This window comes from Rhinopithecus roxellana, chromosome 8 (genome assembly GCF_007565055.1).
Source record: "Rhinopithecus roxellana isolate Shanxi Qingling chromosome 8, ASM756505v1, whole genome shotgun sequence".
NCBI classification, from domain to species: Eukaryota; Metazoa; Chordata; class Mammalia; order Primates; family Cercopithecidae; genus Rhinopithecus; species Rhinopithecus roxellana.
In genome coordinates this window covers 2042599-2067278 of record NC_044556.1, presented here as the reverse complement: position 1 = coordinate 2067278, position 24680 = coordinate 2042599, and the positions used below count along the sequence as shown (strand labels likewise).

At 51.1% G+C, this 24680-nt stretch overlaps 1 protein-coding gene across 1 annotated transcript in view; it reads left to right on the top strand.

Moving 5' to 3' along the window:
• The window catches only part of PKN1 (protein kinase N1), a 33782-nt gene extending 9376 nt beyond the window's left edge, over positions 1-24406 (top strand). Inside the window, 23 exon segments of the mRNA XM_030935385.1 lie at positions 1405-1550; positions 1934-2147; positions 2874-3068; positions 9415-9524; positions 9616-9759; positions 15344-15353; positions 15356-15402; positions 15404-15419; positions 15507-15648; positions 15742-15838; positions 20132-20211; positions 20288-20363; positions 20447-20538; positions 21899-21972; positions 21975-22012; positions 22014-22075; positions 22312-22385; positions 22483-22553; positions 22727-22864; positions 23134-23241; positions 23328-23408; positions 24136-24157; positions 24160-24406. Of these exon segments, the coding sequence (XP_030791245.1) occupies positions 1405-1550; positions 1934-2147; positions 2874-3068; positions 9415-9524; positions 9616-9759; positions 15344-15353; positions 15356-15402; positions 15404-15419; positions 15507-15648; positions 15742-15838; positions 20132-20211; positions 20288-20363; positions 20447-20538; positions 21899-21972; positions 21975-22012; positions 22014-22075; positions 22312-22385; positions 22483-22553; positions 22727-22864; positions 23134-23241; positions 23328-23408; positions 24136-24157; positions 24160-24338 (2216 nt within the window). The 3' untranslated portion in view covers positions 24339-24406.
• Positions 24407-24680: the final 274 nt, after the last annotated feature.

Here is a 24680-nt window from a genome sequence, read left to right as displayed (position 1 = left end):
AGTGTCTCTTCCTCTTCTTATTTTTCATTTTTAGTGTTTTCAGACAGGGTCTTGGTCTGTCACCCAGGCTGGAGTGCAGTGGTGTGATCACAGCTCACTGCAGCCTCGACTTTCTGGGCACAAGTGATCCTCCTGATTCAGCCTCCAGAATAGCTGGGACTACAGGCACATGCCACTACGCCTGGCTAATTTATTTTTTCTTTTTAGTAGAGACAAGCTCTCTCTATGGTGCCCAGACTGGTATCAAACTCCTGGCCTCAGGTGATCCTCGTGCCTTAGCCTCCCAAAGTGCTGGGGTTACAGGCATGGACCACTGCACCCAGCCTCTTCCTCCTCCGATAAGGGCACTAATCCCATCATGATAGCTCTCCCTCCATGACCTCCTCTAACCCTAATTACTTCTCAAAGGCCCCTTCTCCAAGTGCCATCCCACTGGGAATTAGGGGTTCAACATAGGAATTTGGTAGGAGACAAACATTGAGTCTCTTAACAGTGTCTTTGTGACTGACACCATCTGTGTGAGTGTAGTTGTATGTCTGTGGTTGTCCAAATGCCCATGAGTGTCACTGTACCTGGTTGTGTAACCTGGTGACTGTTCATTGGGGAATGAGGTGTGTCAACATGGGTATGACAGTATGATTTTTTTTTTTTTTTTTAAATGACATGGAGTCTCACTCTGTCACCCAGGCAGGAGAGCAATGGTGCAATCTCGGCTCACTGCAACCCCCGCCTCCTGGGTTCAAGTGATTCTCCTGCCTCAGCCGCCTGAGGAGCTGGGATTACAGGCATGCGTCACCATGCCCGGCTAATTTTTGTATTTTTAGTAGAGACGGGGTTTCACCATGTTGGCCAGGCTGGTCTCAAACCCCTGACCTCAAGTGATCCACCCACCTCGGCCTCCCAAAGTGCTGGGATTACAGGCCTGAGCCACCGTGCTTGGCCTATGATTTATGTGTTCTTGTCTCTTTGGGTGACAGCCCCTGGGTGACAGTGTCTAAATCTAGATAATGTGGCTGTCCCTGGGGGCCACAGTGTGCCTGCCTCTGTCCCTGTGCAAATCCCTGGAGGTGAAGAGGGACCGTGACAATGTGTCTGTCGGTAAGCCTGGGGTGACAGTGTGCCTGTGTGTCATTGCTCAGACTGTCCCCCGTAACAGGGTAACTTTTTCCCTAAGACTGGCCCTGTGAGTGATGGTGTTTGGATAAGAGTCTGGGTGGAAGTGTGGCTGCCTGCAGGTGACAGTGCGACAGTGTCACTGTGCCTGCCCCTTGGGTGAAGAGTGATGCATCTTCATGATGGTTTGTCTGCGGCCCGTGCCTGTTCGGGCAAATGGCTGTGTGTCTGGGACTAGGTTTGGTGGGGCGCTGCAGGCTAGCCTTACTGCCCTGTATTCCACACTCACAGGGAGTCCTGACCTGGGGGCCGTGGAGCTGCGCATCGAAGAGCTGCGGCATCACTTCCGAGTGGAGCACGCGGTGGCCGAGGGTGCCAAGAACGTACTGCGCCTACTCAGCGCTGCCAAGGCCCCGGACCGCAAGGCAGTCAGCGAGGTGAGGGGCGGAGCTTTCATTAGAGCCGGGGCTTTATCAGGGGGCGGGGCTTCAGCAAGCGGCGGGGATTTCTCCAGGAACTGCACTGGTTTGAGGGGTGGAGCCTTAAAGGGTATGTGACCTTTATATGGGGTGGGGCCTCAGCCGAGGTAGACTGCTGTGAGAAGCGGGGCATCAGCCAGAAACAGTGCCACTGTGAGGGGCGGGGTCTCTGCAGGGGGTGGGGCCTAGTTTTCCCAGGGGTGGGACCAAATTGGTTTGAGGTTTAGCCCTCTAGGGAGGAATTCAGTGCGAGACTCAGTCAGTCTGAGGAAGGGGCACAGGGCTGCACTTGGGGAGTGGCAAGCCTGGTCCCGTTCCCAGCCCCACACTTCCCACCGCAGGCCCAGGAGAAATTGACAGAATCCAACCAGAAGCTGGGGCTGCTGCGGGAGGCTCTGGAGCGGAGGCTGGGGGAGCTGCCCGCCGACCACCCCAAGGGGCGGCTGCTGCGAGAAGAGCTCGCTGCAGCCTCGTCCGCCGCCTTTAGCGCCCGCCTGGCCGGGCCCTTTCCCGCCACGCACTACAGCACCCTGTGCAAGCCCGCGCCGCTCACAGGTGGGCCTGAGACCTGCCCCACCCCCGCAGCCCTGGCCTCCGACTGCTGTGATTTCCCCATTCCTGTGACCCCCGACTTGGATCTCCACTCTCCCCAACCCTGGACTCCCATCTCACTGTCTCCTCCCCTCTCCAGTAGACAGCCCGTTGCACCCTGGACTTCTCACCCTACTTTACCCTCTGATTCTGAGCTCTTGCCCCCTCCCCACCTCTCAGTTTCTCCATCTCTCTTCACCTGGCCCAGTATTTTTTCCCAGCCCCTGTCCCCCAGCCCCACCTCAGCCTCACAACGCTCAGCCCTGAGCCTCCTATCCCCCTGCTGCAGACCAGCCAGCCCCACCTTCCACAGACCCCTCAGCTATCTACCTCTCCAGACCAACCCCACCGTAGACCCCTAGCCCATCTCAGGCCTCAGGTCGTGCAGCGAGTCCTCCCCTAGAACCCCTAGTCCTACCCTGTTCCTGCTTGCCTTGGCCCGGCCTGCACCCTGAACCTGCCTTCTGCCCCTAAACTTCCGCATCGGAGCCCCTCCCGGAAGGACTGCTTGTCTCATGTTCTATTCCAGCACGGACATCCCGGCGTCAGGCTCCGTGCTCCACCCTGGTTGTCCCTCACTGGCTCCCACTTGTACCATGGCTGCGTCTCGATGTGTCCCCTCCCCACTGTGGTCCCCTCCACTCAGCCTGCCCCAGAAGTGGCCCCCTGCTGAGCTTTCCCCTCCTGCAGGGACCCTGGAGGTACGCGTGGTGGGCTGCAGAGACCTCCCAGAGACCATCCCGTGGAACCCTACGCCCTCAGGGGGTGGACCTGGGACCCCAGACAGCCGCCCCCCATTCCTGAGCCGCCCAGCCCGGGGCCTTTACAGCCGAAGCGGAAGCCTCAGTGGCCGGAGCAGCCTCAAAGGAGAAGCCGAGAACACCAGTGAGTGGGCATCATGGGCCCTGAGAAACGAGGTCGCATGGGGGACCCAGAATGCCCCATATTTGTAAACCTTTAAAAAATAGGCCAAGGGTCGGGTGTGGTGGCTCACGCATGTAATCCCAGCACTTTGGGAAGCCAAGGCAGGCGGATCACTTGTGGTCAGGAATTTGAGACTAGCCTGGCCAACATAGTGCAATGCAGTCTCTACTTAAAAATACAACTTAGCTGGGCATGGTGGTGCACACCTGTAATCCCAGCTACTTGTGAGGCTGAGGCAGGAGAATTACTTGAACCCCGGATGTGGAAGTTGCAGTGAGCCATGATCGCGCCATTGCCCTCCAGCCTGGGTGACACAGTGAGACTCTGTCTCAAAAGAAAACAAAAACAACAAAAACAAACAAAAAAAACAGGCCAGGTGCAGCAGCTCATGCCTGTAATCCCAGCACTTTGGGAGGCTGAGACAGGAGGATCACTTGAGGCCAGGAGTTTGAGACCAGCCTGGGCAACATTGGAAGACCCTGTCTCTACAAAAAATAAAATGTAAAAATTAGCCAGATGTGGTGGCCCATACCTGTAGTCCTAGCTATTCTAGAGGTGGGAGGATCACTTGAGCCCAGGAGTTCCAGGCTGCAGTGAGCTGTCATTGAGCCATTTCACTCCAGCCTAGATGACAGAGAGACCCTGTCTCTAAATTTAAAAAAAAATTCAAGGTTATTTAGATTTAAAAGAAAAAAAAAAAAGGCCGGGCATGGTGGCTTACGCCTGTAATCCCAGCACTCAGGGAGGCCGAGGCGGGTGGATCATGAGGTCAGAAGTTCAAGGCCAGCCTGGCCAGCATGATGAAACCCCGTCTCTACTAAAAATACAAAAAAATTAACCAGGTGTGGTGGTGGGTGCCTGTAATCCCAGCTACTCAGGAGGCTGAGGCAGAGAATTGCTTGAACCCAGGAGGCGGAGGTTGCAGTGAGCCGAGATCACGCCACCATAATCCAGTCTGTGCAACAGGGCAAGACTCCATCTCAAAAAATAATAATAAATAAATAAAATTTAAAAAAAGGAAAAACTAAACAAGAAACCAATATATCATACTCATTAGGATGGCTATTTTACAAACCCAACAAAACAAACAGAAAATAACAACTGTGTTAGTGAGGATGTGGAGAGAAATCAGAACCTTTGTGCACTGTTGGTGGGAATGTAAAATGATGCAGCCCTATGGAAAATATATTGGCAAGGCCAGGCGTGGTGGCTCACACCTGTCATCCCAGCACTTTGGGAGGCTGAGCGGGGGCAGATTACATGAGGTCAGGAGTTCGAGACCAGCCTGGCCATCCTGGCAAAACCCCTTCTCTACTAAAAATACAAAAATTAGCTGGGCATGGTGGTTTGTGTCTGTAATCCCAGCTACTCAGAAGGCTGAGGCAAGAGAATCGCTTGAACCCAGGAGGCAGAAGTTGCAGCGAGCCGAGATGGAGCCACTGCACTTCAGCCTGGGCGACAGAGCGAGACTGTCTGAAAGAAAGAGAGAGAGAGAGAGAAAGAAAGAAAGAGAAATATTGGCAGTTCCTGAAACGATTAAAAACAGAGTAAGCAGGCCAGGCTCAATGGCTCACGCCTGTAATCCCAGCACTTTGGGAGGTCAAGGTGGGTGGATCACCTGAGGTCAGGAGTTCAAGACCAACCTGGCCATCATGGTGAAACCTCATTTCTACTAAAAATAAAAAGTTACTGGGAGTGGTGGTGGTGTGTGCCTGTAGTCCCAGCTACTCTGGAGGCTGAGACAAGAGAGTTGCTTGAATCCAGGAGGCAGAGGTTGGAGTGAGCAGAGATCATGCTACTGCACTCCAGCCTGGGTGACACAATGAGACTCTGTCTCAAAAAAAAAGAAAAAGAAAACAACAACCAAGAATAACCATATGATCCAAAGCTACTTCTGGGCATATCCCCAAAAGAATTAAAAACAGGGCCTCGGACGTTCCATAATGTATACATATTTCAAAACAACATGTTGTACATGATAAATATATAATTTTTATTTGTCAGTTTTAAAAATAGTGATAGAAAAATACTTTAAAAAAAAATGGTCTCAGAGATATTTGTATACCTGTGTTCATAGCAGCGCTATGAAAGCCAAAAATGGAAGCAACCCGGTGTCCACCAGTAGATGAGTGGATAAACAAAACGGGGGCCAGCCGTACAGTGGAACATTACTCAGATTTAAAAAGGAAAGAAATCCCGCCAGGCGCAGTGGCTCCTGCCTGTAATCCCAGCATTTTGGGAGGCGAGGCAGGTGGATCACTTGAGCTCAGGGGTGCGAGACCAGCCTGGGCAACGTGGTGAAACCCCATCTCTATTAAAAATACAAAAATTGGCCGGGCGTGGTGGCTCAAGCCTGTAATCCCAGCACTTTGGGAGGCCGAGACGGGCGGATCACGAGGTCAGGAGATCGTGACCATCCTGGCTAACACGGTGAAACCCTGTCTCTACTAAAAAATACAAAAAAAAAAAAAAAAACTAGCTGGGCGAGGTGGCGGGTGCCTGTAGTCCCAGCTACATGGGAGGCTGAGGCAGGAGAATGGCGTAAACCTGGGAGGCGGAGCTTGCAGTGAACTGAGATCCGGCCACTGCACTCCAGCCCGGGCGACAGAGCAAGACTCCGTCTCAAAACAATAAAAATAAAATTAAAATTAAAAAAAATACAAAAATTAGCCAGGCGTGGTGGTGCACACCTGTAATCCCAGCTACTAGGGAGGAAAATCGCTTGAGCCCAGGAGGTGGAGGTTGCAGTGAGCCAAGATCATGCTACTGCACTCCAACCTGGGTGACAGAGTGAGACTCTGTCTCAAAAAAAAAAAGAAAAAGGAAAGAAATCCTGTCTCATCCTGCAACATGGATGAACCTTGAGGACATTAGTCTAAGTGAAATAAGCCAGTCCCCAAAAGACAAATATTGTATGATTCCAGTTATATGAGGTTCCTAGAGTAGTCAGATTCATAGAGACAGAAAGTAGAATGATGGATGCCGGGGAGTAGAGGGAGGGGGAATGGGGAGTTTATTATTTAATGTGGACAGAGTTTGGGTTTTGTAAGCTGAAAGTTCTGGAGATGGATGGTGGTAATGGTTGCACAGCAATGTGAATATACTTTATGCCACCGAACTGGACACTTAAAAATTATTATGATGGTACATTTTATGTTATATGTATTTTACCATAATTTTGTTTTTTCTTGAGACAGAGTCTTGCTGTGCTGCCCAGACTGGAGCGTAGTGGCATGGTCTCAGCTCACTGCAACCTCTGCCTCCTCAGTTTGAGGATTCTCTTGCCTCAGCCACCCAAGTAGCTGGGATTACAGGCGTGTGCCACCATGCCTGGCTAATTTTCTAAATTTTGTATTTTTAGTGGAGACAGGGTTTCGCCACGTTGGCCATAATTTTTTTTTGAGACGGAGTCTTGCTCAGTCGCCCAGGCTGGAGTGCAGTGGCGCGATCTTGGCTCACTGCAAGCTCCGCCTCCTGGGTTCTTGCCATTCTCCTGCCTCAGCCTCCCGAGTAGCTGGGACTACAGGCGCCCACCACCACACCCGGCTAATTTTTTTTTTTTTGTATTTTTAGTAGAGATGGGGTTTCACCACGTTAGCCAGGATGGTCTCGATCTCCTGACCTCGTGATCCACCTGCCTCGGCCTCCTAAAGTGTTGGGATTACAGGCGTGAGCCACCGCAACTGGCCAGCCATAATTTTTTTAAAAGAAAATTTGATTCCTAATCTCGCAGCTAAAAAAAGGACAAAGAAAGATAATTAATACATATGTACAAAAAAAAAAAAAAAAAGGTAGTGTGGAGAAGAGTAACGGGAGAGCAGACACCCATGTTACCACCACCTGCATTAGGAAATAGAATGTGGCAGCCAGGGGCCACAGCTCGTGCCTGGAATCCCAGCCCTTTGGGATTTGCAGGAGGATCACTTGAACCCAGGAGTTCAAGACCAGCCTGGGCAACATAGCAAGACTTTGTCTTTACAAATAATAAAAAAATGGGACACATGTCATCAGGCCCTCCTGAGTCTGTGTCACAGAAAAAAAGAAAACTAAAGGGAAAAAAAGCAAAGACAGACCAACCAAAAATTAACCAGACGTGGGCATGGTGGCTTATGCCTGCGGTCCCAGCTACTTGGGAGGCTGAAGTGGGAGGATCACTTGAATGCAGGAGGTCAAGGCTACAGTGAGCCGTGATTGCACCACTGCATTCCAGCCTGGGCAACTGAGTGAGACCCCATCTTAAAAAAAAAAAGGGAAAAGAAATAGAATATTTCCAGCTCTCCAGAAGCTCCCTCCTGTCTCCTCCCCAATTCCAGCTTCTTCCTCTGCCATAGAGGTGACCATTGTCCCGACTTTTATCATTTCCTTGCTATAATTCGTAGTTGTAGAATTCCATGTTTGCATCTCCAAAAACTTTAATTTTGCCTGGTATTAGAACTTTATATTGATAGGCTCATACAGACTGTATTCTATCACATGGCTTTTTTCATTCAACATTGTTTCGGGGCTAGGCATAGTGGCTCAAGCCTCTAATCCCAGCACTTTGGGAGGCCGAGGTGGAGGGATTGCTTGAGCCAAGGAATTTGAGCCCAGCCTGGGCAACATGATGAAACCCCATCCTACAAAAAAATTCAAAAAAACAAAACCAAACAAACAAACAAAAAAAGCATTGTTTTGGGAGACTCATCCATTTTGTTGTGAGAAGCTATGGTTAATTCATATTTATTCCTGCTTAATAATCCATTATGTTAGACTGAGCCATATTGAATTGCCTTTTTCTGAAACCAAAAAAAAAAAATAGTTAAATATCAGCAATTTTGTACTTCAGCTACTAAGAGTGTATCGCAGTTTTAAAATATTAATTCTCCTGTTAATGGACTGTGGGATGCCTCTAGTTTGGACCGTTATATATACTTTATATAAATGTGTCTACTGATGTATACATGCATGCATTTTGCTAGGGTAATTTCTTAGGAGGGCCTGGGCACGGTGGCTCACGCCTGTAATCCCAGCATTGTGAGAGGCCAAGGCCAGTGATCACTTGAGGTCGGGAGTTCAAGACCAGCCTGGCCAACATGGCAAAACCCCATCTCTACTAAAAACACAAAAATTAGTTGGGCATGGTAGTGTGTGCCCGTAGTCTGAGCTACTTTGGAGGCTGAGGCACGAGAATTGCTTGAACCCAGGAGGTGGAAGTTGCAGTGAGCCGAGATTGTGCCACTGCACTCCTGCCTGGGTGACAGAGAGAGACTCTGGCTCAAAAAATAAATGAATAAATAAATTCTTAGGAGCATGTTGCTGGGACTTCCATAGAATAAAACTGAATTTGGATCCCTGCCTTACCTCACACCATGGTAAAAAAAATCAACTGGATTAAAGGCTTCAATGTCAAATGCAAAACTTCACAGTTAGAGAAAGGTAATGGAGAGGAGGATTTATTTTAAAAAGATAGCAGACAGCCAGGCCTGGTGGCTCATGCCTGTAATCCCAGATACTTGGGAGGCTGAGGCAGGAGAATATCACTTGAGGCCAGGAGTTTGAGACCAGCCTAGTCAACATAACAAGACTCATCTCTACCAAAAAAAAAAAAAAAAAAAGAAGAAAGAAAAAGATAATAGACCTGCCCTTTCTGCCAGCATTTTCTTTCTTTTTTTCTTTTTTTTTTTTGAGATAGAACTTCGCTCTTGTTGCCCAGGTTGGAGTGCAGTGGCGTGATCTCGGTTCACTGCAACCTCCGCCTCCTGGGTTCAAGTGATTCTCCTGCCTCAGCCTCCTGAGTAACTGGGATTATAGGCATGCACCACCACACCTGGGTAATTTTGTATTTTTAGCAGACACTGGGTTTCACCATGTTGGTCAGGCTGCTCTCAAACTTCTGACCTCAGGTGATCCACCTGCCTCAGCCTCCCAAAGTGTTGAGATTATAGGCACGAGCCACTGTGCATGGCCATTTTTCTTTTCTGTTTTCTTTCTCTCTTTCTCTCTCTTTCTTTCGTCTCACTGTGTCACCCAGGCTGGAGTGCCGTAGCATGATCTCGGCTCACTACAACCTCTACCTCCTGGGTTCAAGTGATTATCCTGCCTCAGCCTCCCGAGTAGCTGGCATTACGGGCGTGCGCCACCACACCCAGCTAATTTTTTGTATTTTTAGTAGAGATGGGGTTTTGCCATGATGGCCAGGCTGGTCTTGAACTCCTGGCCTCAATTGATCTGCCTGCCTCAACTTCGTAAAGTGCCGGGATTACAGGCATGAGCCACCTTGCCTGGCCGCTGCCAGCATTTTCTGACTGGGCCCTCTCCCCCATTTCAGATGAAGTCAGCACTGTGCTTAAGCTGGATAACACAGTGGTGGGGCAGACGTCTTGGAAGCCACGTGGCCCCAGTGCCTGGGACCAGAGCTTCACTCTGGAGCTGGAGAGGGTGAGCTGCGTTGGAGGACAACAGAGCCCAGAGGAGGAGGGGTTCCATGCCTCTGGCACCCTGAATGATGGCCCTCTTCCTCTCCCTCCAGGCACGGGAACTGGAGTTGGCTGTGTTCTGGCGGGACCAGCGGGGCCTGTGTGCCCTCAAATTCCTGAAGTTGGAGGATTTCTTGGACAATGAGAGGCATGAGGTGCAGCTGGACATGGAACCCCAGGGCTGCCTGGTGGCCGAGGTACAGCCCACCCCTGATCCTGAGAAAATGCTTCTTCTCCCTCACTCCCCCATTCCCAGTTTCCTAGAAGGGGAAAATATATTTTAGGTCTGGCTCTTCCAGAAGGGGAAGATACAATTTAGGTCAGGCTCTTCTAGAAGAGTAAAACACATTTTAGATCCAGCTCTTCTAGAAACAGGATATGTTTTAACTCTGCCTTTTCTAGAAGGAGAAGATATGTTTTAGGTCAGCCTCTTCTAGAAGGGGAAGAGATGTTTTAGATCTGCTTTTTTCTAGAAGGGAAAGATGTTTTAGATCAGGCTTTTCTAGAAAGGGAAGATCCGTTTTAGATTTGCCTTTTCTGGAAGGGGAAGGCATGTTTTAGGTAAGGCTTTTCTAAAAGGGGGAGATATGTTTTAGATCTACCTCTTCTAGAAGGGGAAAATACATTTTAAATAGATATCTTGTAGAGGGAAAGGTATGTTTTCAATCAGGCTCTTCTGGAAAGGGAAGATAGGCTTTAGATCTGCCTGTTCTAGGCTGGGTGTGGTGGCTTATGCCTGTAATCCCAGTGCTTTGAAAGGCCGAGGCAGGTGGATCACCTGAGGTCAGGGAGACCAGCCTGGCCAACATGGTGAAACCACGTCTCAACTAAAAATACAAAATTAGCTGGGTGTGGTGGCGCATGCCTTTAGTCCCGGCTACTCAGGAGGCTGACAGCAGAATCGCTTGAACCCAGGAGGTGGAGGCTGCAGTGAGCTGAAATCCCACCACTGCACTCCAGCCTGGGCAACAGAGCGAGACTCTATCTCAAAAAAAAACAAATAAAATAAAAGATCTGTCTGTTCTAGAAGGAGAAGGTACATTTTAGATCAGGCTCTTTTAGAAGCATAAGATATGTTTTAGATCTGGTTTCTCTTAGTACAGAAAGATAGTTTTAGATCAGGCTCTTTTAGAAGTGGCAGGTATGTTTTAGATCAGTGTATTCTAGAAGGGGAAGATACATTTTAGATCTGTCTCCGAACCTTGATAGAAAAGCACACCTTGGCCGGGCGCGGTGGCTGACACCTGTAATCCCAGCACTTTGGGAGGCCGAGGCGGGTGGATCACTTGAGGCCAGGAGTTCCAGACTAGCCTGGTCAACATGGTGAAACCCCATCTCTATTACAAATACAAAAATTAGCTGGGCATGGTAGTGGGCACCTGTAGTCCCAGCTACTCGGGAGGCTGAGGCAGGAGAATTGCTTGAACCCAGGAGACGGAGGTTGCAGAGAGCTGAGATCATGCCATTGCACCCCAGCCTGGGCAACAAGAGTGAGACTTTGTCTCGAAAAAAAAAAGAAGAAGAAGAAGAAGAAGAAAAGAACTTCTAATTAGCCACATCAGTGATATAACCTTAGCTGGGATTGGTTTTGTTCTGAGGCAAGATATTAAAAAAAAAAAGAAGAAGAAGCTGATTTCCAAATTTAGAAATGTTTAAAGAAAAAAGGAAATAAATTATAAAATTTCATCCAGCCGGAAAAGTGATACAAAACCTGGCAACATATCGTGGTGATTGCTATCAGAGCCACAGTCAAGAGAAAGCGATTCCTTCCATAGCCGTGTGAGGGTGAAGGTCTGAATTGAGGTGGCCTCCCCTTGGCACTGTTGACATCTGGGGCCACATCGTCCTCTGTGGTGGGGCTGTCCTGTGCACTAGAGGATGTTTAGCAGCACCTCTGCCCACTGCTTACAGGATGTCAGTAGCACCGGCTCCCCCTGAGTTTTGGCAGCCCAGAGGTCTCCACACATTGTTAAGTGCTCCCTGGCTGGGAACCCCTGGTCTGAATGACATTTCTAGCTGAGTTTCTCCTAGCATAAGCCAGGCTCTGTAGCGAGTGCTTTGGCGACGTGAACTTTTTAATTCTCACAACCAACTAGCAAAAGAGGGACTGTTATTACTCAAATTTGACAGAGGAGGAAACTAGGGGACAGAGAAGGAAAGTCACTTGACCCCTCATTTAGCCAAATTATCCTAAAAAACTCTTTTAATCTTCCGCTAACCTATATGTGTACCCCATTTTACATATATACATAATACATTACTTATATATGTATAAACACATATTATCTATTATTTACCCACCTACCTGTCCATCCATCCACTCTGTCTGTCTGTCTATGCGTTCATCCATCTTTTTTCTTTTTTTTTTGAGATGGAGTTTCATTCTGTCGCCCAGGCTGGAGTGCGGTGGTGTGATCTCGGCTCACTGCAAGCTCTGCCTCCCGGGTTTACGCCATTCTCCTGCCTCAGCCTCCCAAGTAGCTGGGTCTACAGGCGCCCGCTAACACGCCCAGCTAATTTTTTGTATTTTTAGTGGAGACAGTTTTCACCATGTTAGCCAAGATGGTCTCGATCTCCTGACCTCGTGATCTGCCCGCCTCAGCCTCCCAAAGTGCTGGGATTACAGGCGTTAACCACTGCGCCCGGCCCAGCCATCTTATCAATGCATCCTTTATCCATTGATAGATATACCTATATTATCTATCTGTCTTATCTATGTATCCATCTATATTAGATATCTATATTACCTATTTATCTAATCCATCTATCCATTTATCTATCTCTCTATATATTATCTATCAACCAATCTATTTTTCCATGCATCCGTCTCTATTATCTGTCAGTCATCTTATCCATCACTCTTATATATGCATCATCCATCCATCCATCTCTGTATATTTCTCTCTATGTATATCTACCCATTCCTCTATCTTTATCTATCCCTCTCTATATCTCTCTGTGCCTCTAATTTTTCTCTCTATTGCTAGATCTATCCATCCATCTATCTATATTATCTATCAACTAATCTATCTTTCCATTTACCCATCTGTCTATATTATCTATCCATATTATCTATCCATCTATATTATCTATCTTATCCATCCATCCATTTATCTTATCTATACTTATCCCTCTATCCATCCATCTCTGTATATTCCTCTGTCTCTATTTATATCTACCCATTCCTCTCTCTGTCTCTATCTATCCCCGTCTATATCTATCTGTTCCTCTCTCTGTTTTCTCTCGATAGCTATATCTATCTATCCATCCATCCATCCATCCTTCTTTCTATCTCTATATATCCCTGCTTCTATCAGCCTCTCTCTCTGACTCTTATCTGTAACTACCCTTCCATCCATGCCCCTCTCTATCTACCTGCATCTATATCTGTCTCTTTCTGTGTCTATTTATCCATCTCTCTATATCCATATCCCCAAGCAGAGGTTCTCCCCTGGTCTGACTATCAAGCACCACTGAAAGAAAGGGACCGGTCTGGGCACGGTGGCTCACGCCTGTAATCCCAGCACTTGGGAGGCCAAGGCGGGCAGATCACCAGGTCAGGAGTTTGAGACCAGCCTAGTCAACATGGTGAAACCCTGTCTCTACTAAAAATACAAATTAGCCGGGTGTGGTGGCAGGCGCCTGTAATCCCAGCTATTCAGGAGGCTGAGGCAGGAGAATCGCTTGAACTGAAGGCGGAGGTTGCAGTGAGCCGATATCATGCCACTGCACTCCAGCCTGGGAAACGAGTGAAACTCTGTCTCGAAAGAAAGAAAAGAGAGAGAGAGGAGAAGAGAGAGAGAGAGAGAGAGAGAGAGAGAGGAAAGGGGCGTGGAGAAAGGTTGACTCAGATGGCAGAGCTTTAAAATTGTTCTGCTATTCACAACACAGCCCAAACCAAATGGAAAGTGATGGTGGGTGACCTGGGGGACACATTCTAAGCGTTTCTCCTCGCCTTCAAGGTCTCTCTGTGGCATTCTATTTTGTTCTTATGCCTCTACAGAAGCACCATTCCATAGAACTTTCTGCCAGCTCTGGCTGAGCGCTGTGGCTCACGCCTGTAATCCCAGCACTTTGGGAGGCTGAGGCTGATGGTCATTTGAGGTCAGGAGTTTGAGACCAGCCTGGCCAAACTGGTGAAACCCCCGTCTTTACCAAAAATACAAAAATTAGGCTGGGTGTGTGTGGTGGTCACGCCTGTCATCCTAGCACTTTGGGAGGGCCAGGCAGGCACGATCACCTGAGGTCAGGAGTTCAAGACCAACCTGGCCAAACATGGAGAAACCCAGTCTCTACTAAAAATACAAAAATTAGCTGGGCGTGGTGGCACATGCCTGTAATCCCAGTTAATTGGGAGGCTGAGGCAGAGAAGAATCGCTTGAATCGGGGAGGTGGAGGTTTGCAGTGAGCCAAGATCGCACCACTGCACTCCAACCTGAGCAACAGAGTGAGACTCTGTCTCAAAAAAAAAAAAAAAAAAAAAAAAAAAAAAGCTGGGCATGGTGGTGGGCGCCTATAATCCCAGCTACTCGGGAGACTGAGGCAGGAGAATCGCCTAGTGTCTGGGAGGTGGAGGTTGTGTGGTGAGCCCAGATTGCGCCACTGCACTCCAGCCTGGGCAACAGAGTCTCAAAAAAAAAAAAAGGGGAATTTCTGCAGCTCTATTGTGATGTACCACAGTAGCTGAGTCTGTTGTAGATGGCAACTGTTCTCTATCTGAAATGCAACCCCGCGGCGACCAGGGAACCAAAGTTTTAATTTCACTGACATTTTCATATTTAAATTTTAAATCGCCACATGTGAAATCGTACCCGACACTGCAGTTCTGTGACTTCGGCATCTTCTAGAAATTGGTTGGAGTTGGGCGAATTAAACTTGACGGTGGTGACTTCCGTGGATGGCGTGGGCATCAGCGTTTGCCTGGGGACCTGGTTGATAATATTGAGTTGCTTAAGGCTGGGCGCAGTGGCTCACACCTGTAATCCCAGCACTTTGGGATGGCCACAGGGGGCAGATCACTTGAGGCCCAGGAGTTTAGGACAGCCTGGCCAACATGATGAACTCCATCTCTACAAATACAACTATTTTGCCTGGCATGGGGGTGCGCGCCTGTAGTCCCAGCTACTCAGGAGGCTGATGGTGGGAGGATCGCTCTGAGCCTGGGAGGTGGAGGCTGCAGTGAGCTGAGATTGCACTACTACACTCCATGCCTGGGCAATGGAGCAAGACCCTGTCTAAAAAAATATAGATCTCTATCTATCTATCTATCTCATATATATAACACACACACACATACACACACACACACACAGAGAGAGAGAGAGAGAGAGAGAAAAGAGCGCTTCCTCCACTCTGTGTTTCTGGCTCAGTAGGTCAAAGGAGGGGCCTGGAAAACCTGCGTTTCTAGCAAGTTCCCAGGTGTTGCTGCTACTGCAGGTCTGGGGTCTGGGAGCACATGTGGGGAATCGGGGTGTGGGTATGGCTGTGGCGTTCCGTTTGTGGTCGCTGTCTGTCAGTCTTGTTGGATCAGATGCTCTCCCCACCTCTAGAAGGGGACCCGGTTGTCTGCTTCTTTGCTTTTCCAGGATGTCCCTTCAGGAGGGGAGCCGTGGGTGGCAATGATGGCCTCTTCATTGTCACCTGGTACTCGGGTTGAATCTGATGCCACATGACCAGAACCCCCACTGGGGCGTGCACACCTGTGCTCCCTAGGGGCTTTCTTACCAAGCTGTCTGCCTGCAGGTGGGCAGGGGTTCCTCACCTTTTGGTCCCTTCCCCCAGGTCACCTTCCGCACCCTGTCATTGAGAGGATTCCTCGGCTACGACGGCAGAAGAAAATTTTTCTCCAAGCAGCAAGGTGAGAGGTGCTCCAGGCCTCCCTAGGGGAGAGGCCAGGGGTCCTGGGAGTGTCATGGAGGGTGATTGCCTGCCCCCGTCCCCCCAGGGAAGGCGTTCCAGCGTGCTAGGCAGATGAACATCGACGTCGCCACGTGGGTGCGGCTGATCCGGAGGATCATCCCCAATGCCACGGGCACAGGCACCTTCAGCCCTGGGGCTTCTCTGGGATCCGAGGGCCCGGACCACGGGGTAAGGAAGGAGGGCCCCGGGGTCCCGGCTGCCCCTTGAAGGCTGCGAGGGTCCTGGGTCCCAGACACACCCTTCCTCTCGTCTGCTGCAGTGGACATATCGGTGGAGAAGAAGCTGAACCTCGGCACTGACTCGGACAGCTCACCTCAGAAGAGCTCACGGGATCCTCCTTCCAGTCCATCGAGCCTGGTGAGGGTCCCCCCTTCTCCCCCTAGGCCTGGCCTGGGCAGCATCAGGGGTCCTGCTCCAGGCTCAGAGACCACTAGGAACTTCCCTGGAGCCACGCAGCATGTCTGTCGGCAGAACCAGGGGCCACAGATCTCTATGCTGGTTAAAACCTGTGCCCAGATCTCTATCCTGGTTAACAAATGGCTCATGCCTATAATCCCAGCATTCTGGGAGGCTGGACACGGGAGGATTGCTGGAGCCCAGGAGTTTGAGACCCGGCCCTGAGCAACACAGTGAGCCACGGTGAGCCATGATCCTGCCACTGCACTGCAGCCTGGGCAACATAGGGAAAATCTTATCTCAAAAAATAAACAGGCAGGCGCAGTGGCTCACACCTGTAATCCCAGCACTTTGAGAGGCTGAGGCCAGGAGTTCAAGACCAGCCTGGCCAACACAATGAAACCCCGTCTCTACTAAAAATACAAGAATTAGCCGGGTGCGGTGGTGGGCACCTGTAATCCCAGCTACCCAGTCAACTGGGGCAGTTGAACCTGAGAGGCAGAGGTGCAGTGAGCCAAGATCATGCCAACTGCGCTCCAACTTGGGCGACAGAGCAAGACTCCGTCTCAAAAAATAAAAATAAGAAAACTGTGAGCTCGGGGGCTGGACTGCCTGGGTTCCCATCCCTGCCCTGCCACCTCTTGGCTCTGCGCTTCACCTCTGTGTGCCTCAGTGTACCGCTTTGCAAAACGAGCATATTTAAAAACCCATGTCGATGATAGAGTGATTGAGAGAGTGCTGTGCTCTAGGCAGAGGTTACCGCAGCTGGGAGCACAAGGGGACCTGCCGGGTGATGGAAATGTTCCTCGTCTTGATCTAGGTCAGAGGTCAGCATGCATTTTCCGGAAATGGCCAGAGAGTCAATATTTTTGGCTTTGTGGGCTAGACAGTCCCTGTCTGCTTTGTAGTTTGAAAGCAGCCACAGACGATTTGTACACCATAAGCGTGTCTCTATTCCAGTAAAAACCTTATCGGTAGTTCACACGGAAGTTTGAACGTCGTAGAACTTTCATGGGCAATGAAATATTATTCCTCTTTTTGTTTTTTTTCCCCCAACAATTTAAAAATGTAAAAAATCACTTCACCTGTGGTCCCAGCTACTTGGGAGGGGCCGAGGCAGGAGGATGACTTGAGTCCAGAGTTGGAGTCCAGCCTGAACAACATGGTGAAACTCCATCTTTTTTTTTTTTTTTTCTTTTGAGATGGAGTCTCACTCTGTTGCCCAGGCTGGAGTGCAGTAGTGTGATCTGGGCTCACTGCAGCCTCCACCTCCTGGGTTCAAGGAATTCTCCTGCCTCAGCCACCCGAGTAGCTGGGACTACAAGTGTGCGCCACCACACCCCGGCTAATTTTTGTATTTTTAATAGAGATGGGGTTTCACTTTGTTGACCAGGCTAGTCTTGAACTCCTGACCTCAGGTGATCTGCCCGCCTCAGCCTCCCCAAAGTGCTGGGATTACAGGTGTGAGCCACTGCTTCCAGCCACTGCATCTCTTTAAAAAAAAAAAAAAAGGCTGGGCGCAGTGGCTCAAGCCTGTAATCCCAGCACTTTGGGAGGCCGAGACGGGCGGATCACGAGGTCAGGAGATCGAGACCATCCTGGCGAACACGGTAAAACCCCGTCTCTACTAAAAAATACAAAAAAAATCAGCCGGTCGAGGTGGCGGGTGCCTGTAGTCCCAGCTACTCGGGAGGCTGAGGCAGGAGAATGGCGTAAACCTGGGAGGCGGAGCTTGCAGTGAGCTGAATCTGGCCACTGCACTCCAGCCGTGGGCGGCAGAGCCAGACTCCATCTCAAAAAAAAAAAAAAAAAAATTAGTGAAAGCCTTTCCTAGCTCTTACAAACTTTCTAAAAACAGTTTAGCCCACCAGCCAACATTTGCCAACTCCTAGACTGACAGATGGTTTCTTGGGTGGATGCGTATGTAACCTGTTCCACTTGCCCACCCTCACTGAATGCATTTTATTTATTTATTATTTATTTATTTATTATTTATTTATTTATTTTGAGACAGAGTCTCACTCTGTTTCATTGGAATGCAGTGGCACGATCTCAGCTCACTCCAATCTCCGCTCGCTCCAATCTCTGCCTCCGGATTCAAAGGATGCCCATGCCTCAGCCTCCCGAATAGCTGGGACTACAGGCCTGTGCCAGCATGCCTGACTAATTTTTGTTTTTAGTAGAGATGGGGTTTCACCATGTCGGCCAGGCTGGTCTTGAACTCCTGACCTCAGGTGATCTCCCTGTCTCGGCCTCCTAAAGTGCTGGGATTACAGGTATGAGCCACTACACCCAGCCTGAATGCATTTTATCTTTATCTTTCTTTTTTTTTTTTTTGAGACGGGGTCTTGCTCTGCCACCCAGGCTGGAGTGCAGTTGTGCAGTCATGCCTCGCTGCAGCCTCAACCTCCTGAGCTCAGGTGATCCTCCCACTTCAGCCTCCCAAGTAGCTAGGACTACAGGCATGTACCACCACACCTGGCTAATTTTTTATATATCAATTTTTTAGAAAGTAGAAGTAATAGGCTGGGCGTGGTAGCTCATGCCTATAATCCCAGCACTTTGGGAGGCCGAGATCAGGATCATGAGGTCAGGAGGATCGAGACCATCCTGGCTAAACATGGTGAAACCTCGTCTCTAATAAAAAATACCAAAAATTAGCTGGACGTGGGTGGCAAGACACCTATAGCTTCAAGCTACTCGGGAGGCTGAGGCAGGAGAATGGCGTGAACACCGGGAGGCGGAGCTTGCAGTGAGCCGAGATCGCGCCACTGCACTCCAGCCTAGGCGACAGAGGGAGACCTCCGTCTCAAAAAAAAAGAAAAGAAAGTAGAAGTAATAATAATAAATGCTTCATGGCATTCCATTAAATGACATACCTCATTAAAGTAGATGAGTGTGCCGAAAATCCAAAAGGTTGATGACAGAATGCTGGGAGGATAGGGGGAAATGGGAACTCGGTGGAGGCGTGGGAATCGGTTCCTCTCCTCAGGCAGGCAGTTGCATATAGTGCAGGCTATAGCTGCTGAGCTAAACATGTACATTGGCAGCCCAGCACGGTGGCTCACGCCTGTAATCCCAGCACTTTGGGAGTCCAGGGTGGGCGGATCACGAGGTCAGGGGGTCGAGACCAGCCTGGCCAACAAGGTGAAACCCTGGTCTCTACTAAAAATACAAAAATTAGGTTGGGCGTGGGTGGCAGGCGCCTGTAGTCCCAAGCTACTTGGGAGGCTAAGGCAGGAGAGTTGCTTGAACCCAGGAGGCAGAGGTGCAGTGAGCCGAGATCATGCCACTGTAACACCCAACCTGGGCAACAGAGCGAGACTCCGCCTCAAAAAAAAAAAAAAAAAAAAAAAAAAGGACATTGTCGAGCCAGGCATGATGGCTTGCACTTGTAGTCCCAGCTACTCAGGAAGCTGAACAAAGAGGATTGCTTGAGGCCAGAAGTTTGGGACCAGCCTGGGCAACAGAACAAGACCCCATCTCTACAAAAATTAGGCCAGGCGTGGTGGCTGACGTTTGTAATCCCAGCACTTTGGGAGGCTGAGGTGGGTAGATCACCTGAGGTCGGGAGTTCGAGACCACCCTGACCAACATGGAGAAACCCCATCTCGACTAAAAATATAAAAAATTAGCCTAGCTTGGTGGTGCATGCCTGTAATCTCAGCTATTTGGGAGACTGAGGTAGGAGAATCACTTGAACCCGGGAGGTGGAGGTTGCAGTGAACGGAGATCGTGCCATTGTACTCCAGCCTGGGTAACAAGAATGAAACTCAGTCTCAAAAAAAAATTAGCTGGGCGTGGTGGTGCAAGCCTTTAGTCCCAGCTACTCAGGAGGTGGAGGTAGAGTTGAAGGCTACACTAAGCTATGACTGTGCCACTGCACTCCATCCTGGGCGACAGAGCAAGACTCTGTCTCTAAAAAAAAAAGAGAGAGAGAAAATTCGGGCTGGGTGTGGTGGCTCACTTCTGTAATCCCAGCAGTTTGGGAGGCCGTGGCGAGTGGATCACCTGAGGTCAAGAGTTCCAGACCAACCTGGCCAACATGGTGAAACCCCATCTCTATTAAAAGTACAAAAATTAGCCAGGCGTGGTGGTGGTGCAGGTGTGTGGCTGGAGGAGAGTGAGTGAGGGGCTGCGTGGGAGGAGAGGTGAGGACAGAGAGGTGGGGGGCAGATCTTGCAGGGCCGCAGAGGCTGTTGTGGTTATAAGGGCATCTCTGACTCCCCTACTCTGGCCTCCTCTCCGCCACAGAGCTCCCCGATCCAGGAATCCTCCATCACTCCCAAGCTGCCTTCGGAGACCCAGGAGACCCCAGGCCCCGCCCTGTGCAGGTGACACCACTCCCCGGCCCCCTGCCCACCACCCCTGCCTGCTGTCCTTGTTCTCACCAGTGGCCTCTCTCCACAGCCCTCTGAGGAAGTCACCTCTGACCCTTGAGGATTTCAAGTTCCTGGCGGTGCTGGGCCGGGGTCACTTTGGGAAGGTGAGGTGGAGGGCAGGGAATTGGGAGACCCCTGCAGGTCCCTGGCTGGCCGCTAAAACCACCCCTGCCCACTGTGGTTCCAGGTGCTGCTCTCCGAATTCCGGCCCAGTGGGGAGCTGTTTGCCATCAAGGCTCTGAAGAAAGGGGACATTGTGGCCCGAGACGAGGTGGAGAGGTGGGGACCTGCCGTGGTCTTCTGGGGACCTCTGTCTTCTCTTTTGGGAAATGACAGAGCAATTCTCTCCTTGGAGCTGCAGGGAGAGTGACTCATAGTAGTCACTAATGCCAGGCACGGTGGCTCTCGCCTGTAATCCCAGCACTCTGGGAGGCTGAGGCAGGTGGATCACTTGGGCTCAGAATTTCAAGACGAGGCTGGGCAACATGGTGACACCTCCATCTTTACAAAACATATAAAATAATTAGCTGAGTGTGGTGGTACATGCTTGTAGCCCCAGCTACTCATGAGGCTGAGATAGGAGGATCACCTGAGCCCAGTAGGTCAAGGTTGCAGTGAGCTGAGATCACACCACTGCACTCCAGCCTGGACAACAGAGTGAGACCTGTCTCAAAACAAAAAGTTACTAATACCTGCTAGCCTAATACCAAGATAATAATAGCTCTTATAAAAGTTATTCATTTGTTCCTCCATGTTGCCCTATAAGGTAAATACTGATGGCACAGAGAGGTTGAGCAATTTACCCAAGGTCACACAGCCAGTAAGCAGCAGGTCCAGGATTCAAAGCTAGAGACTCAGGTTCTGAAGCCTGTGCCCTTCGTGGTGCAAACACTGCCTCTGCTTTGGGGTCAGCATCCTGGGTTCAAATCTCACGTGTGCAGCATGGGCTTGGAGATCCTGGGGAGGTCAGTTCTCCCTTCAGAACCTCAGCCTTTTTGTCAGGCACTGTGGCTTACGCCTGTAATCCCAGCACTTTGGGAGGCCGAGGTGCATGGATCACCTGAGGTCAGGACATCGAGACCAGTATGGCCAACATGGTGAAACCCCGTCTGTACTAAAAATACAAAAATCAGCCCGGCGTGGTAGTGGGCATCTGTAGTCCCACCTACTTGGGAGGGCTGAGGCAGGAGAATCACTTGAACCCAGGAGGCAGAGGTTGCAGTGAGCCAAGATCATGCCACTGCACTCTAGCTTGACTGTCTCAAAAAAAAAAAAAAAGAACCCCTCTTGATGTGGAGAAGCGGAGTGCTGCTGCCTTCCACATACGGTTGTCAGGTGCTGTCTACACAGTGCCTAACCCCTCTAAACATTCGGTACAGGCACTGAGATTGTCCTTGGTCTTCCCAGCATTCTTTTGATAATCAGGAACCCAACTCAGAAAGGCCGAAACAAGTAAAGAAATTTATTGGTCTGCATTAGAAAAGTCCAGGAGTGTGCTGCCTTCAGGCATGGCTGTATCCAGGTGCTGAGATGACATTTCTCAGTTCTGCTTCCCTCTGTATGGGCTTTGCTTGCCGTCTGGGAGTCGGGGATAAGCGGCGGCCATGGTCTCTGACTTCTGTCCCTCACCCCTCCCCAGCCTGATGTGTGAGAAGCGGATCTTGGCGGCAGTGACCAGTGCGGGACACCCCTTCCTGGTGAACCTCTTTGGCTGTTCCAGACACCGGAGCACGTGTGCTTCGTGATGGAGTACTTCGGCCGGTGGGGACCTGATGCTTCACATCCACAGCGACGTGTTCTCTGAGCCCCGTGCCGTGTGAGCCTGGCCCCCCAGCCCGGGCCCCGCCTCCCTCCACAGCGTCTGACATTTCAGTCCCCCCGAGAGGCTGGCAGCCTGCTTCTCACCCCTCCACCCTCAGGCCTTGCTTCCCCCAGCCTCCTAGAGCTTTGGGGAGACTGGGGGGCGTTTGAGGATGTGGGAGCCGGGCTTATGTGACCCTCCCTGCTTGCAGGGTGGCCCCACCCCTCTCAGCAGCCTCTCTCTCTCTGCAGCTTTTATTCCGCCTGCGTGGTGCTGGGCCTACAGTTTCTTCATGAACACAAGATTGTCTACAGGTGTGTGTGGTGTGCGCGCATGCGTGTGCACACTGCCCATTGTGGGACAAGGCCCAGACCCCCGCTCATCCCTCTTTCCACCCCACAACCCCCAACAGGGACCTGAAGTTGACAATTTGCTTCTGGACACCGAGGGCTACGTCAAGATCACAGACTTTGGCCTCTGCAAGGAGGGTGAGGGACTGGCCTCGGGATTAGACAAAGGAGGGGGAAGGAATGGGGTCCCTAACCCTACTTGGGGTGCCCCCCACCCTGACCCTGGGACAGGGCTGGCTGTGTGGACAACCCCACATTGGGCTGAGTGACTCCTCTGGCCCCCATAACCTCACATGGCTTTGCTGTCCCCAGGGATGGCTATGGGGACCGGACCAGTACATTTTGTGGGACCCCGGAGTTCCTGGCCCCTGAGGTGCTGACGGACACTTCATACACGCGGGCTGTGGACTGGTGGGGGCTAGGTGTGCTGCTGTACGAAATGCTGGTTGGCGAGGTGAGACCCCACCCCTGTGTGTCTCGGATCTCACTGGAAACTGCGTGTGCCCTAGGGTGGGATCCAAGTCTGCCTCCACCAAGTGCTGTGTGATTGAGGGCTGCTGGCTCTGCCTCCTGGCCTCAGTTTCCGCCTCTATTAAATGGGACATTTCCCTGCCCGAGTTAGCCAGCACCCAAGAGCTGCAGCAGAGTGTAAGGCTGAGGCCGGGCTGGGTTTGGAGCAGCCAGAGGAGAGGCCTCATTCACCCCGGGCCTCCCTCTCCCCAGTCCCCATTCCCAGGGGATGACGAGGAGGAGGTCTTCGATAGCATCGTCAACGATGAGGTTCGCTACCCCCGCTTCCTGTCCGCCGAAGCCATCGGCATCATGAGAAGGGTGAGGACCCCCGATGTGGGGCAGGTCTGGGAGGGGCACTGGGCCCAGAAGGGGACAGATCCTGACACAGTGCTCCTTCCTCCAAGCTGCTGCGGAGGAACCCAGAGCGGAGGCTGGGATCTAGCGAGAGAGATGCAGAAGATGTGAAGAAACAGCCTTTCTTCAGGGTGAGGTTCCCCAAAAGGACCTCAGTGACCCCGGCCCTCCCCCGGGGCCGATTCATCACCCCACACCCGATGTCCCCCAGGCCTAGCCGCTTTGCCTCAAAGGCCTCATTGCACCTCCAGGGCAACATCACCTCCTTTGACACCCCGATTTCCCTCCTCCACTTTTGTTCCCCCAGGGACCCTCCTAATCCACATCTCCACTTTCCGCCGCCTCTTTTTTTTGTTTTTTTGTTTTTTGTTTTTTGAGCCAGGGTCTCACTGTGTTGCCCAGGCTGGAATGCGGTGGCTCAATCTTGGCCCACTGTAACCTCCGCCTTCCAGATTCATGCGATTCTCCTGCCTCAGCCTTCTGAGTAGCTGGGATTACAGGCACACACCACTCCACCACAGCTGGCTAATTTTTGTATTTTTAGTAGAGATGGAATTTTGCCACTTTGGCCAGGCTGGTCTTGAACTCCTGGCCTCAAGTGATCCTCCCACCTCAGCCTCCCAAAGTTCTGGGATTACAGATGTGAGCTACCACGCCTGGCCTCCACTGTTTCCTAATCCCGCTTCTCCCCTAGGCTATCGCAGGTGATCCCTCCTGAGCCCCAGTCCCCCCACCCCACTTTTCCCTATATGATGACTCCTCTCCGTGGTCCCCAAGCCCTAGGACTGGTCCCCACTGCAGCACGCCCCCTCCTCAGCCTCCCAGGCTGACCCTCCCCTCGGCTTCCCTCCCCTGCAGACTCTGGGCTGGGAAGCCCTGTTGGCCGGCGCCTGCCGCCGCCTTTTGTGCCCACGCTGTCTGGCCGCACCGACGTCAGCAACTTTGACGAGGAGTTCACCGGGGAGGCCCCCACGCTGAGCCCGCCCCGTGACGCGCGTCCCCTCACAGCCGCGGAGCAGGCGGCCTTCCTGGACTTCGACTTCGTGGCGGGGGGCTGCTAGCCCCCTCCCCTGCCCCTACCCCTGCCCGAGAGCTCTTAGTTTTTAAAAGGCCTTTGGGATTTGCCTGATCCATGCATCTTCCGTGTCTTCTTGTGTGCAGTCATTGGCGGTGGGGGTGTGCTTGGAGGTGTGGACGTTTGGGGGGCAGGTGGCTGGCTGGTTGGTCGTGGGAGTCTCGAGTGATGGGGGTGTCATTTGAAGAGGATCAAGGGGCAGCGTGGACTCGGAGCTGTTCTTATGGTGGGGAGCGTAGGTAAGCTGAGATGGGAGGGGGTCGGGATTGTGTTGGGAGACTCCCAGGGGCATGGGGCAAAATGGTTTGGGGACAGGGTTTTCGGGCTG